General features: G+C 37.9%; 1 protein-coding gene across 1 annotated transcript; it reads right to left on the reverse strand.

Moving 5' to 3' along the window:
* Positions 1-246: 246 nt before the first annotated feature.
* On the reverse strand, positions 247-2,776 carry LOC146463976 (uncharacterized). The gene is made up of 4 exons (XM_085083816.1): positions 2,756-2,776; positions 2,234-2,423; positions 1,710-1,828; positions 247-685 (listed from the first exon to the last, which is right to left on the reverse strand). Exons 1-4 carry the CDS (start codon positions 2,774-2,776, stop codon positions 452-454), a joined length of 564 nt encoding a protein of 187 aa, XP_084939942.1. The 3' UTR covers positions 247-451.
* Positions 2,777-15,882: the final 13,106 nt, after the last annotated feature.

The following is a 15,882-nucleotide window of genomic DNA, read 5'->3' on the forward strand; positions in this document are numbered from 1 at the left end:
TTGTAATCTATTCGAAGCCCAATCTCAAACGAAAATTAAACGGAAGCGTCAAAGGTCGCTTTTAATTACACGCTCTTTGAAATGTATCTTTACAACATTTAAAGGGACCAAGAGATTCGATTCTGCTCCTAAAATCCTTGTTGGCCTTCTCTTTTTTTCAACTAATTGCTCGGTAACTTTATATCGAAGCGATTCGGAGAACAAAAGGGCCCCCCCCCCCCCCCCCGCAATTGAGACCCTCCTTAATTCGTCATCTACATGTACAAGGCTAGCATAAACCATTTCTAGCATAGGAGCCTATTCTAAAGGCAACTTGTAAATGGCATGGCCTCTCACTAACAATTTACGAAATTATAATTGTTGTAATATGCGGGAAAACATGACTTATTAAGAATGTTCCATAATTATAAACTGTTCGCAACAGCTTCCCTGGGCCTTCACGAACCAATTCTTAGGATAACTGACGTTTCTGCTTTATAAATCTGCAAGATATTTCTGAACCAATATCATCTGTCTCTATAAGAGATACGTTTTCACTGCAGTCACGGGTTACTCCAATACACATCGTTACGTTAACAAGAGTGGGTTGGTATACGAATCGTCCTTTGTTGCCGTCCCTAACAGGCTTCTCCATGAACAAAAAAGCCTGGTCACTTGTGCTTCCAGTACTTCTGCATTGGTGTTGCTGTGAATGCAAGTGGAAATGTTATTAAACGTACTTAAGAAATGTTAGAAACAAATCAGTGCTCTTCTAGGTACTCTTCTAGTGACCGAAGTGTTAACTTGTCAACCATCAAACGAATAAAAATTTCACCGTCAAGAGATATATTACCGGGAATTCAAAAACATAGGGTATAAGTATTTTAACCGTCAATATTTAATCCCCTCAAAGTCATTACTAGTTCATGACGAAAAAAAAATGTAGATTACTACCGTGAAGGAAGTTTGAAAATATGATCTTAATTATCATAAAATTGGTGAGCTTTTTCTTTAAATTTCTCCAAGAATTATTTTGTTTTGAGAAGGTATATCACACACTCCAAAGACTGTTTCTTTCAAGCACCTAAAAGTTGGTTGAAAAACTGTTTATTAACCCACTTCTCGGTGTCTGGTAATTTGATGAAACACCCTCCCTTGTGTTTCATATTTTACGAGAACGTCTGGCCAAAAGTTCCCAATAGTGTCTGGAAGAGGTTTGTATCACTGATCCATGAATTAGCCAAAACTGAGCGCTCAATTTGTGAAATTAGTTGCAACCAAGTGGTGCAGATTCTCGCATTTCATATTAGCTGTCAGTGGTGACTCGAAGTCACAGCCAATATGCCCCAAACTTTTCAAAGTAACCAGATCAGGCAAATCTTGCCTGATTTGTTTTGAATAGCCGAAAAAGTTGAACACTGAATGATGAGCTCACACTACCCTCTGTGACATTGACATTAGCTTAACCAAGGCTCGCAGTTGACTGTCACTTTCGCCCAAAAGCCACAGGGCCAATGGGCTTAATACGCGAAGCCCACCTCTCCTAAATTAAGATGTTTTCAACGTATTATTCCTTATAATAGTCCTTTGCTGGAATAACTATAGACTATTGTTATGAAACATTCCTTAAGATACCCCTTAAATTAGGAGGGCTCCGTCAGATTTTTGTTTTTAAGAACTTAACGGTAAAGTAGAAAAGAACAGAGTTTTTGTTCATGAGCGTGACTCACCTCAAACACAACTTTCCAATCTTGATTTTCTTTTGCTGCTTTCAGTGCGTACTGAATTCCGCTGCGTGGGTCAGTAAATTGAATACACCGCCCTCCTTTGAAATTCATTATCTGAAATCCTTAAAATAGTATTTAATTGTTGTTAAAAACATCTTTCAAGGCTTCTATTACACCATAATCGTTTAGAGACGGAGGTTGGACAATTATATTCTCCGAATCGTTTATCCTTGTGAGATGATCTCAGGACGGGGTACTGTACATTACGTGCGCACTAGAGTGGCTTTCAATTGAGATGCGGAGTCAGTTGCTTTGATTTTACTTAACTGCGCTCTGTGATTGGCTGACAATTTCCTTTTTGAATCCCAATAACCCTCGTAAGATCTACGTTTCACGCATAGAAAGAGAGGGTGATCCTCTCTTGCGCATAGTCATAAACTGTACAAAAATATCTCTTAAAGGAAGCACCGTCCTCAACTTCGAGCACACAAGTTTGTCGGGCTCACCAGTCATGTGCGTGTACTTACCAGTGTTGGTGAATCTTTGCCATTTTAATGTACATCGGCGCTCTCCAGAAGAAGCTGTACAAAGGACTCCAAGGGCACTCCCATTTGCACAATTCAAACGCTCTTCTCTGAAGACGGAGCTAAGATAATATGAGGTCTGAGGTTTAGCGTTGACCTCCAAACAGGCCGTCAACAGAAACACGACCACAGCCTGAGAATAGAAAAATACAACGCCGCCCGTGAAATTTTCAAGTTAATAGGGACCTTAACATTGTTTTTGTTTCCCGCAAACGGCAAAATTCTAAAAGTCACGTGACTCCCATCCTACCGTCACGTTTGAGGTTCAGGTTTCATCGTCAAGGACACTGTTTAGAGGTAAGTGAATTACGGCAGAGTTTTTCGCTGGTTTTAAAACTTTAAAGGGACGTTTAAACGTCAAATTTACTGTTTTTAAAGAGTTATCTCGATGAATTTAGAGATTTTTTTGATTCAGTTACGAGATGACAAAAATTAAATTTAAAACAACAACAGCTAGCTCGATACTATCCTCCTTGCAGCAGCCATCTGTGACAAGTTTCAGTGACTATCTTTGTTACTCGTGTCCAAATTTTAGCTGACAAATACATTTTTTAGGGACAAACTGGCGCACTAGTCTTATGTGTAAAAGGAAAAAAATGTCATGCGAACTTTTGGTACAATTGTTTCCTCTCGGCACTTTGTGCCGTGTTCGGAAAGCTTTTTTTTTTTTTCACTTTTCCGAAAAAGTTTCCCATCAGGTAACCTTAGCGTGAGGCCTTCCTGAGGGGAGGGTGGAGGGGGACAAAATGGGTAGGAAAGGCTGACTTCTTTCATTCTAAGAAGTATTAGAGACACAATGCAGCACACACAATGCAGCAACAATGCTAAAATTTCGTCTCGTGTTTCAAAATGGCGGCAAGTTACGGGAAATCGGTTGGCCTTCTTCGTTTTTGGTTGATTTCTATTATTCCGGAAGGTAGGTGGACTAAATTCCTTTTGTTTTCAAGCGTTAAGATGTTTTTTATTGTATGTAAATCATTATTGAGTCACTGCGATTGCATGGAATGCCCAATGGGAGGCAAGAAGCAGGACCGGTTCACGGATGCGTGGTTTTCTTTTGTTATGTAAAATTCGCTCGGTAGAAAAGCATCTTTTTGAACAATAACAGAGTGACAGTGGCTGTAACTTCAGTTGAAGTTAATTTTACCTCTCTAGTAGCTTTTTATTGTAAAAGTCGCAAAAAGGCTCCACGCTTTACCGTCGAAATCGTCTTTGAATTATTGGACCTTCAAGAAAGCTTGAGATGCTTTTAGAAGAGAAGTATGAGAAACGTTCTTGAAGCACATTCTGGTTGCAAAGATTTCCGATGTTGCTGTCCGGTATTTTAGAATCATCTGTCTTTATATTTTACTTTTCAGGTCTTATGGAAAGTCATTCTTCTAGCGGTAAAAGGCATTCTGCGTCTTTAAGCCGATAACACCATCGATGCCTCATGAAAAACGAGAATGCCGCCAAGAACTTGTTCCACGGGGAAGTCGAACGAAGAAATCACGTTTGTTTGGCTCCACTTCATGCTTAAAATCGCCGTCTCAGAAATTTAAGACGAATTGATGCAAATTAATACTGGGCTTGCAGCGTCTTTAAAGATATCATCAACATTGCGCTCATCGACAGTCCGTGGCACCAGCGCAACTCCTCTTTCGTTCATTTTGTCGACGAAACTTACATGAATTTCTCGACAAATCATCTTTACACACGCTGGATAAGCCAAGCTAATCTCGAAATCATCTTTCGCGACACAATGGATGTAAAGAAGCCGATAATTCTTGAAATAAGATGCTTGATTCTCTTTCAATGTTCGAAAACAGGCCGCCATGATGTTCACTGCTCTCCGACTCATTCGAATGATGACATCACGAGTAAAACGATAACATATTTCATCGGCGCACGGAATCATGGGTAATATGCAAAGTAGTATGGGATTCCTCTCGAACCTCCTCAGATTAGAGACAAAGACTTGTGACGAACTGTAATCAATGTATTTATAAGCAAGAGCTCCTTGGAAAAGATGGCCTGCAATAGCCGCTGTTCCGTAATGAGTTTATTGCGTGCCTGCGAGATAGGCAACGTTAAAGCTGCTAATCTCCAGAAATATTTCTTCGTGCATTTTTTTTAATACCGCTGTCAAAAGAAATGACATTCGAACTCTAGTGGGGGGTTAGGCTGCCATCATCCGGCGAGCGAGGGAATCCGTCAGTTGCAGCTGACAAGTTTCAAACGCTTTTAAAACACATTTTTCAATCAAGGCGTTTAAACCTTATATAGTTATAGTTCTTTGGTAACTACTGACGAAATTTTTTCAGAGCATGTGTTCTAGGGAGGACAAAAATGAGATGGTAGATCCACAGTAATGACTAGAGCAATATGGAGACATAGGACCCTCTGAAACCTTGCTTGGCCTTGTTTAGCTTTGATCACACTACAGGTAAGTCATAAGCCAAGAAAGAATCAAACTTTTTTTTCCTGTACTGTGCCGGGCATTTGAACTGAACAGCTCGTTCAGTCCCAGACATGGGGCATTAGCCGACCTAGTTTTACAAAAATCCGAATGCCCACCGAGCCGGTTAGTCCTGGGGCAGTGCTGGAAATGACTGATGCATTAAAACAGACTCTCCCAACTTGTGCCTCTAGAAATATACGTAAAACGGTGTGGAGAATATACGTTTCGATATAGGAGCTCAAGAGTTGGCGAACATGTCAGTTTTTATCCCACGGGTCTTTTCAAACAACTTGTCAATGATCTTACAGTCTTGGTTGCAGTTAATGAAGGTATTACTTACATTTCCTTGTATTTAGAATTGGAAGAGGCAGACTTATGGATGTGCTCCTTCCGTTGCGTGCAATGGTCGCTGCTCGGGTGAACTTATATTGCGTGCAACGTAAAATCTTGTTATCTCCAAAAACATTTCGTGATGTTTTTGTTCTGATAAAGTGGAGGATGATAAGGCTGTAGTTATCTGGCTGAGCCTTGAACCCTTCAGTTTGCATCTGACGCGATTCCAACGCTTCGCGTGATTAAGGTGCGTGTTTCAATCAAGACGGTCGAACCATAGTTCTTTGGTAACTAAAGAAATTGTTTCAGAGGCTGATGAATTCAACACGAGAATGTCTCAGTGCTGTTGCCCTTTTTTATGGAATGAGAAGTTGCCTTCCAAGCACGGTTTTCTTTTCTTTTCTTTTCTCTGCTTAACTTGTTATATTTTTAAAATCAATATAAAAGCGGGAAAAATTCATTCGCACGTACGCACCACTTACGAGCAACAACAATTAATCTCGAAATGGGACCTCACTATTATTTTGCAAACTGGATAGCTGCCACCGAAAATCGAAATGATAGTGAACCTAACCGAGGACTAGAAAAGTCTTCTGAACACTGGACAGCTGTCAATAAACTTAGCTAGGACTGAAAAAAACATTTTAAATGCGAACATCATAGATGGTCTTCAGCGCAAGCATTTGCGAGAATCGACGAGCATAGCGTTTTCTCTCTTGTTACGAGTTCGAGCATTGTTCAAATTTGTTTTCCGACTCCACCTACTTAAAGACGAGCAGGTAGAACTTTTGAGCATTACGTACCTTATCAAAGAGGTCTTTTTCCGGTTCAACTTGGCGAGGGGTTTAGTGTGCTTAGTAGAGTTTCTCGCTCGAGATTTATCTAACGGACTCCGCATCCGAGTGAGGTGAAGTTAACAAAAATTACTGCAACTAGCGCAAGTTCACGCCGAGTGAAGCCAGAAAACGTTTCTCGCAACGGAGATAATTAAATCTAAAGAACCTCTCGTATAAAAAAGGGGCTTCGGAAATATCCCCATGCCCGTGATAAGCTTCCTTGCAAAACTTAAAGCATCTTCACTTACCGAAAATTTAAGCCGTGCATGCATTTAGTCTGCACTCTTGTTTCCCACGTCTACTGGGAAGATCACTACGGTTCTAGTGCTAAATACATCCCTTTTTAACGAATATCAATTTCCGCTCCATGAAGGCCTCGGTTCAGATTACTTCGCAGCACCTTTAACAAAGGTTACCACCCAGGTTGCTACTGCAATGTATTTTGGTGGATTAATGGGCTTTTGTTCAAAACGCTAACAGCGATTTTCAGTGTTACGTGCGTGGCAGAGAATAGCGACTATCTTTCAACATGCCATCAGTTGACATGCTATGTCAACAGCTAAGGGACCGTTTAAACTAACAAGCTGATAACTTTGAGAGTATTGGCAAGAGAAAAGGTAAATAAACTAAAATTACTGACCAGAGACTCGATGGTTGGAGAGAGGTGTTAACCTTACTCGGGTCTCAATTAAAAAAGAAAATAAACATTTTTTATGCTTTCGATTGCTCTCCATGAATGCTCCATGACTTCTGGTAGAATTCGGCCACTTCTGTTCGCAAGGAGTTGACATTCAAAACAGCCAATTTATCGATCTCGGATTGACTTCTTGATATTCCCCACGTCATTTTCGTGAGACGAAAACCTTTCTCTGTCATCACCGAAATTCGAGTTCAACTGTACATTAGAGCAATCACTACTCAATACGCTGAATCCTTGAGTGGAACTCTTCAGCTACCAAGCACAAATTTTCTCCTAAACTCTTACCTCCGTAGCTGTGAAAGGTCTGACGTAAAGCCAGACGTAGTGCAGGTAGTTAAATTAACCTTCAAAACTGGCGGTTATTGCTGAGATAATCGGTCTCCATGTCTTATCTAAAATCAACTTCCCGGGAGGTTCTTACCAGTTTGTGATTAACTGGTCGCTGATAATTAGGGGAGGTCAAGAACAAAATAAGAGGATATTCCAGGGTCAGGTTATTGCTAGCCTCCCACGTAGTCGTTTTAGGGTACTCGTATTAAAACTCGTATTACAGGACTCGTACTAAAATCCCTAGAGACAGTTGTTAATACGGAATTGATTACGGTCAGTGATTGGTTTCATTCTAATATATTAAACATTAAACACCAAGAAATCAAACTATGTTATCTTCCATCCCTACCAAAAAAAAAACATTTATTATCAAGTGCAGATCAATTTATTTGATCTTAACACCAATAGCATAGCTCACCTGGAACGACTTGCAGGATTACGTAAAATATATGGGAACACTGGTTGATACTGAAATTTACTTGGAAATATCATATTGATTATGTTGCCTCTAAGATTAGCAGAATTATTGGTATTATAGCGAGATTGAGACATTTTATCCCTCTGAGTACTTTACTAACTATTTATCGATCTCTGATTGCCACGTACTTGTCACACTGCATAATCGGCTGGAGACAGGTTGCGAAATCAAATTTGCGTAAAATCTTACTCTTGCAGAAGCGCGCCTTTCGTTTGATGCCATTTTTTTTTTCCTAACAGAGATCAAACCCTTCCTTTGTTCTTTTCTTCTAATATCTTGCCAAATAATTTGCTTTATTAATTCGAGATGGTTTCGATCTTTGTGCCTGATGTTGCCCATGACTCTGTACATTTAAACCTTAAAAATCTCTACCGCCCTTCAAATCAAATTCACTCGCATAACACAAAGTTCTCTTCTGCTGGTAATTACTATGTTAAACCATCCAGAACAAACGTAGTGCGGGATTCTATGGCTAGATTAGGGCCAAATCTATGGAATTCTGCGTAAAAACTTTATATTTTTTTTTTAGTCTCCCCAATTAGTAGCCAAGGGCACTTGTGCTCGGCTATCCAGATTTGAGACTTAAATAAAGTTGTTATTATTATTATTATTATTATTATTATTATTATTATTATTATTATTATTATTATTATTATTATTATTATTATTATCATCATCATCATCATCATCATCATCATCATCATTATTATTATTATTATTATTATTATTATTATTATTATTATTATTATTATTATTATTATTATTATTATTATTATTATTAATATTATTATTATTTTTTTTTCCCCTTTTCTTACAAGGTGAAAGCAGATATTTTTCACCCGGTAAAACCTAATAGGTCCTGCAAAACACCAGAAGATCATAAATTCCCAGTAACCAACCCAAACTATACTGAGCTTTGATTTCGTAAAATCTAACAGTTAAGCTTTTCAGCTTTACTTACTGCAGAGATGTGTTTTAAATCCATTTAGTTCATCCACTTGTCCTCAGGAACCTCAAATGAATAGATCAGTACGGCTCTAATGTTAAATAGGCACACACACAAAATGCTTTTATAAAGGTCACCTGGTCGGTATGTTAAAAATGATTCAGATTACCTGTAGCTACGTGACACTGACCACATTCCACTCTCCGAGGAAAATCAAAACAACTTTTGCTTTAATTCTCTCGCCTAGGTGCTTATCCAGTGGAATTAAAGCAAATCTTTCGTTTAACGTTTTTACCGCTGATCGCGATGAACGATTCGAACGAAATAAAGAACTTCATGATTTTTTGGGGTGAGTTATTATTCATAAGAGTACGCCGTAAAAAAAAGGAAAGCTCAGTGTCCTAGTTACGCTTGTCCGTAACTTATTAAATGCGTAAGGTATCGTTCATAAGAGATACTGTAGGAAGGTTCTATATACATATTTCTCCCTTTCTGTTTTACTTGAGATTTAAGCATGTTTAGCCTTGATAATCACCAAAGATATAATTGTAGGAGATAAATCCTATTCTTAGATAGACCTCTCATGCTCTAATGATTGTGCTAAGAGTAAGCACCTCCTAAATTTTTAAGACGCTCAACAGGTTTTTTACGAAAACCTCCTAGCCTCAATTTTTCTCTTGTTTTAGGTCAAAGCTGATTTTTTTTTTTTTTTTTTTTCACCTGGCAAAACCTTACGTACTGCAACGCACCAAAAACTCGAAAATTCCCAATATAACCAAAGCAATTTGTAAGCCCTGATTCATTAAATAGTTAAGCTGTCTAGCTTTAGTTACTGCAGAGATGAGTTTTAAACCCATTTAGTTCGTCCACTTGTCCTCAAGAACCTCAACTGAATAGGTCAACTCGCCTCTAATGTTCAATACGCACGTACACGAAATGTCTTTACTGAAAGATCTTTGGGTTGGTATGTTAAAAATGATTGCGGCAGATTCTCTACAGGTACATATCACGAATTATCGTCAAAGATACCGCCTTCTTCAAAATTCACCTAGAAACTGATAACTTAAAAATCATGACTCGTGTTCATCTGAACATAAATATTTCCGTGTATTAATCACACCTGATAGAAGCCTGTTCGGTGTTTAAGAATAATAGAAGAGTGATCCACAGACCAGTTGTCCACTGTCCAGCAAAATAAAACAACAACCGAACAACAACAAAACTAGCTTTAATCCTCTCGCCAAGGTGTTTATCTAGTGTTGTTTAATTTGTTTGAATGTTTGTACTTGGTCAGCCTTTGAATCTTTGAAATCGAGCCTAAGTAATAACGACTCTAAATTCTTTTTCAGTGACCTGTTAACAAGATTATCTCATCGTTAGCAACATCTCCCGCAATCACCCGCAATTAATTAACAATTACTCACCTCAGTGGAGGTGAAAAGTGAAGCGGCGAGGTAAATATACGTCACTTTCACCGACACTGAGGTGAACAATTGTTCTAGTATGTACCACACAAGTTGAATAACTAGTGGACCAAAAAAATTATTTTTCTTCTGACAATGTACCAACAAATGGTATGAAATTTTAAATTCTCGCGCGCCGCGCAGTAAGCGATTTCTTATTGTAGAAAGTTCCATCTCGCTTTCTTGCAGACAAATAAAACTTTTGGAGACAATTGCTTAGTTCCTACGATGTCATTTCTTCAATTTTCTGTGAAATTCGTCTTGTTGTTGAAACCATGCTGAAAAATTTAGATGTTTCAGTGTTTTCCATTGTAATTTTAGTGCTCGGCAGTTTTCGTAAACAAGGGATTGTATTTTCATTTTCGCCTCAGAATACGAGGTTGAAAAGATTATATAACTTACCATTTAATGCGGTCAAACCAAACTTGTTGCCATTATTGTATTTTTTTTTTTTGTTGTTGTTGTTGTTTTTAACAGCCGCCTCGTTTATCGAAATAATTTCCTCTTAAGCAACCGTGGCGAACGGGAAGCCATCTTGTTTCTCTTCGGCTTCTCGGAGGTGAATTGTACTTGGCTAATCACCTTCGAGCTAGCCAATCAGCGCGAGCGAAAAGTACCATTCACTTTTGTGATATATACTAATAATTATTAATAACATATTGCGCCATTTAACTTAAAATGATCAAAGACGCATCACAAGCATGAAAGTACGATAAATTAAGGTACCGTATTTATTCGATTAACCGCCCACGTCGAACAAGTGGCCATCCTGAAAGTCCAAAAATTTAATAAGCGCCCACACTGAAAGCCCATAAACTTAAAAAGCGCCTACCCTATCTCCTTTCCCAAAAAAACAAAAACACATTTCTTTACTAGCCCAGCGTGTACTATAAGAGGAGCGTCAGTTGTGTTCCAAAACTGGTTTTAGATATACGGTAGTCAGTGAACTTTTATGTTGTTTATGGTTTGCTCATGTTAGCGTTTGCAATTTGTTTTGTCTTGTTGAAGCGAAATAAACTTATTATCCCTGGTTTTGTTATTCTCTAAAAATGTCTTCGCTTGTTGAAAATGTAGGGAAAATAATAAGCACCCACCCTCGTGGTTCCAAAATTAAATAAACGTCCAGGGCGGTTTATAATTGAATACATACCGTACAAGGCAACAAAAGCTATTTAAAAAGATAAGTTTCCAGTAAGGATTAAAATGCTACAGTGATCTAGATTTCCCGTATCGCAAGAGGTAAAGCATTCCACAGTGGCGGGAGCCGCGGCGGCAAAAGACCTATCACCAAATGATTGACATGATTTTTCCATCATTTGAGCGTAAGTGATAGGCAGATTGTTTCCTTATTGCGTGCAAACACTTGAGTTATGTATACACTCGATTGCAAAAACGTTGACACCTAAAAAGCATAAACCGTGAACGTTGAGACCCAACGGATTTGTGGGTAGTGTTTAAACAATAACCTCATTTCCATAATCAATAATTTACCATTCTCGTTCTTTGCAATAAAAAATGCAGTGCTGACTTAATTCTTCCGAATAATTTTCTACCAAATAATGTTTAAGTTCATTGCCTGTTTTGAACTTAGGCAAATCGCGAATTGTATATCACTCAAATTGGCCCTTGTTGGCCAACTTGGACACTTTAATTAAAGCTTGGACAGTTTCCATCATTCACCACGTGCAACTAATTTTGGTCATCAACCGTCCCACGAGAATAGAATATTATGCAAATAAATTTAGTACACTTACAGTGTATACCCATGAAGCCATTGGGTCTCATCGTTCACGGTTTGTGCTTTTTAGGTGTCAACGTTTTTGCAATCGAGTGTATGCACTTATCTAAATCACGTTGGCGATCTATGCAGTTGCTTACTCCGCCTCGTTGGCTAGAGCAGATGACTTTAAAACGGGAAATAAAATTAACGAGATATACTGCATAGGACGAAATGTTTTGCAAAACCAGAAATTTGTTTTTGCCATTTTCTGTGAGTTTGCCTTCAAGCCTATAATAAAAAAAAAATATCCCAAGGAATACATTGCGAAGAAAGAAAACTTTTCAGTGTAAAAAGTGAGGACAACCTGTAAAAATATTCCATATAAAAGCCTGGGGCTAGATTCACCAAGATGTATCCTAAGTATTGTTTGAATAAGTGAACGACCATCGCAGTCATGTGGGTAATTTTTACTTATGCAGTTGCGGAAAGAAAGCCTGAACAACTTCCGGCTTGAACGCTAGAACGCCAAACCTGATAACCTCTGCAATGCTGGTACTATGGTCTACAAGTTTGTGAATTCGTTCTACAGTATGTATACTTGTAGCGGTGATGCGATGAAAGTGACTATGAAATTCATACATTTGAACTGCGGATGAAAGAAAAAAAAGACGATTTGCAGCGATCCGGTTTGGTTCTGCTACTCGCCATAAATAAGCAACGTTTTCAACTAGTTTAAGAGTTATAAAGTACGAAAGTAACTCCGAAGAACATCTTGCATTTGTCGAAAATGGAAATGGTTTAAGAGTTATATATTTATTTCAGTGTTATTTGACTGGCCAGAAATGAGACGTGACCGAGCTTGAAATCATCATGACCGATGGGGAGAGGAGTCCGGATGTTAAAACTGCTTTCCAATTTTGAGTCAAAAACATGTATTTTTCATTGCCCATTGTCAGAATTTAGGAAGCATTCCTAGCCATAACAGCCTTCTAAGATCTATGATCATTTTACGAGATCGTTTAATTGTATTTTCAAAAGTCCGTTTTTATAAGACATGTCTCCAATGTTAAGACATCAGGCTCATAATTTTTCAGACTAAGGCCGGACGTCCCAAGGTTTTAGAAACGTTATAATTATTCACAAAGACTTCCTATCTCAGCAGGTGTCTTTAGTTTTCTCCTTAACGTAGGAGGTCAAAGTTGACTTACCAACTGGTAATAAGACCTGTCTTGCTTCTGGAGAAAAATTTGATTGTCTATGAGTTTTCATACCAATTTGCAACGGGGTGATCAATGTGTGGAGATTGCCGCAATCTTCTCCACTGGGCAAAAATAAAGTATTTGAAGCTTTTTCCTCTCTCCTTTCCAAGACCAAAATGTCAATTTTCAGTTAAATTTGAAGCGAAATTTAAAAACAAGTTAGTTTATGAAACAAATTTATAGGAGGAATATCACGGTGCAACTTGAACAAATTAAAACAAATCCTTCGTTAGTTATTTTTAGTTTTTGCCAATGATCGCTGTGAACAATTCAACTGAAATAAAACCCTCATTCATGATATTTGAAAATTATGATTCATAAGAGTTCCCTTAACAAAACAATTCCTGATTGGCTTAGCTTTACGAATTTGATAACTGCCACACGACAAGTTAAGCTAATGTGAGGAACTTCAGTTACGCTTATCTCATTCATGAATAAAACTTAGGATATACCCTTGGAGGGTTCTAAAGTTTTCTTTTCATGTTTGAAATGCATGTTAAGCCTTGAGAATTACCAAAGATATAATTGTTAGAGATAAATCCCATCACTTGATCCGCTTCGTCTGCTGGCGCAGAGGACTTCAAAACGGGAAATAAAAATGAAGAGATTATACTGCACAGCACGAAATTTTTTGCAGAACCTGAATTTTGTTCTTGCAATTTTTGCGATTTTTCCTTCGATCCTAATAAAAATAACATATCCCGAGAAATACTGATACCTCTCTCAAGACCGTGTTTCCACCGGTACATTGCGAAGAAAGAAAACTTTCCAGTGCAAAAAGTGAGGACTGCCTGTAAAAATTTCCATATAAAAGCCTGGGGCTAAATTCGCCAATATGTATCCTAAGTATTGTTTGAATAAATGAACAACCATCGCAGTTATGCGCGTAAATTATGCAGCTGTTTCTCTCTTCTCCAAGGACAAATTCTCAATTTCCAGTAATTCGAAGCGGAATTTGAAAACAAGTCAATTAATTAATCAAATTTACAGGAGGAATATCGCGGCGCAGCTTGAACAAAAACAAATCCTTCGTTGGGTATCGGTTTTGCCAATGATTGCGATGAACAATTCGATCGAAATGAAATCTTCATTGCTGGTATTTATAAATGATTACAAAACAATCCCTGATTGGCTAAGCTTTGCGAATCAATCGATAACTGCCACACGACAAATAAGCTTAAGAGACTCTTCAGTTCGGCTTGTTATAAGGTATCGTTCATGAATCAGAAGTTAGGATATACCCTAGGAAGGTTCTTAATTTTCCTCCTAAATTTTTATGTTATGTCTTGAGAGAAATGCTTGTTAAGCCTTGATAATCACCAAAGATATAAATTTAGGAGATAAATCCCATTCGTACATAGACCTCTCATGCTCTAGTTATTGTGCTAACTAAAAGCACCTCCTAATTTTTTAAGAAAGCTCTTAGCTATATAGCAAGCTTTTACGTAGATTTCCTAGTCTAAGATGTGCCTGCTTTAAGTTGCGAAAGCAAATATTTTTTCACCTGGCAAAACCTAAATAGGTCCTGCGAAACACCAAAAAAATCATAACTCCCAATATAACCAAACCAAATTGTAGGCCTTGATTCTTTAAAATCTAACAGTTAAGCTGTCTAGCCGTTTACTTACTGCAGAGATGTGTTTTAAATCCATTTAGTTCGTCCACTTGTCCTCAGGATCCTCGATCAACTGAATAGATCAATTCGGCTCTTATGTTAAATAGGCACATACACGAAATCTCAGTTTTCAAAGGTCGGTTGGTATCAGATTTCCTATTCAAAGAGTTATTGTTACTGAGAGGACTCCACCTTCTTCAATGTTCTTCCTCGATGTCTAGAATCCGGTTTGAGAAAACAATGTCCCTAATGATAGTATATTTGTGCAAATGTAGTTTGTTGGCAGATTCTGCCTTCCGTTCTAGGAAAAACCAGTGAGGTGAAGGATTAGCAAAAACGTGATCCACAGGACAGTTCTTGGCTCACTGTCCAGGAAAACAAACATTTTTTATTTTGTTTAATGCTCATCCGGTATTTTATTAAATAAATTTGTTTGTTTGTTAGTTTACTTTGAATCTTAACTTTCAACGGAAATAATAGCTCATAAAAAACCAAAAGGATGTTCATACAGGATGAGCAAGATCTCTTCCAAATAAGTCACCAAGTAAAAGTTGAACTATATAAATTAAAATAAACACTAAATCAGTACTTTAACTGAAAACAGATTCCAGTTTTACGGACTACGGGCTCAGTTGTCTACTTGATAATACCCCTGTTTCGACGTCCCTTAAAAGTGATGAACTGTTCATTTTCATGTGACGCTATTTCGCAGCCAGATTCTTATGACAAATCCGTTATTTTCCGACCCGTTTTCAAGTCTTGCCTCTAACATTCATGTCTGTTTTCATTGTTTTATCACAGAGAGTATGTACACTCGATTGAAAAAACGTTGTCATGCCACGTAAAAGGTAAAAACTGTGAACGATAAGACTCAACACCTTCCTGGGAAAATGTTCTTCTTGTTAGGAAATAAAGGCACGTGCGGCTTTTAGGATATAAAATTTTACAATACTCAGTATATCTCTTTCCTCCTTTACATCTAGCCTTCCGTAAACAATATATCTACGGCAACCACTAAATCTGTATCTCTATTTTTGAAATTGCATGCTTTTTTTTTTCTCAAATGTTTATAGATCGTTTCCATTCTAATAGATTCAACCGTAATTGTATCAACCGTTTCACAGTCTTCAAACATTATATGTAGCAACTATGTAATAAGGAAGCCTTTTTCTATAGGCCCTATGGTTTCTCCTAAGGCTTCCACGCCACCTCCTCTGTAATATATATCTTTTTTACTTTTATTTTGCTTTTCTTGTGACTGGTAATTAAACAAACTTGAACTTGAACATTTCTCACAGGCAAACGGAAAAAAAATGTGTTTTCTCTCTTTCGAAAAGCGATTAAATATCTTGCTTTGTTGTTGGTTCTCGTCCTTGCTCCGAGAGGTTTTTCTCCGGTTCTCCGGTTTTCCAATCTCTCCTCAAACACCAACATTTCTAAATTCCAATTCGATCTGGAAAGTGTCCCTAATT

This window comes from Pavona decussata, unplaced genomic scaffold (genome assembly GCF_977016875.1).
Source record: "Pavona decussata unplaced genomic scaffold, jaPavDecu1.1 SCAFFOLD_170, whole genome shotgun sequence".
Taxonomy (NCBI): Eukaryota; Metazoa; Cnidaria; class Anthozoa; order Scleractinia; family Agariciidae; genus Pavona; species Pavona decussata.

Coding starts and splice junctions, on each gene's coding strand:
- LOC146463976 (XM_085083816.1), bottom strand. CDS start 2,776: ATGGCTGCTGCAAGGAGGATA. Junction 2,424..2,755: donor TGGCTGCTGCAAGGAGGATA/GTATCGAGCTAG, acceptor TTCTATTCTCAG/GCTGTGGTCGTGTTTCTGTT. Junction 686..1,709: donor ATTGGAAAGTTGTGTTTGAG/GTGAGTCACGCT, acceptor TTGCATTCACAG/CAACACCAATGCAGAAGTAC.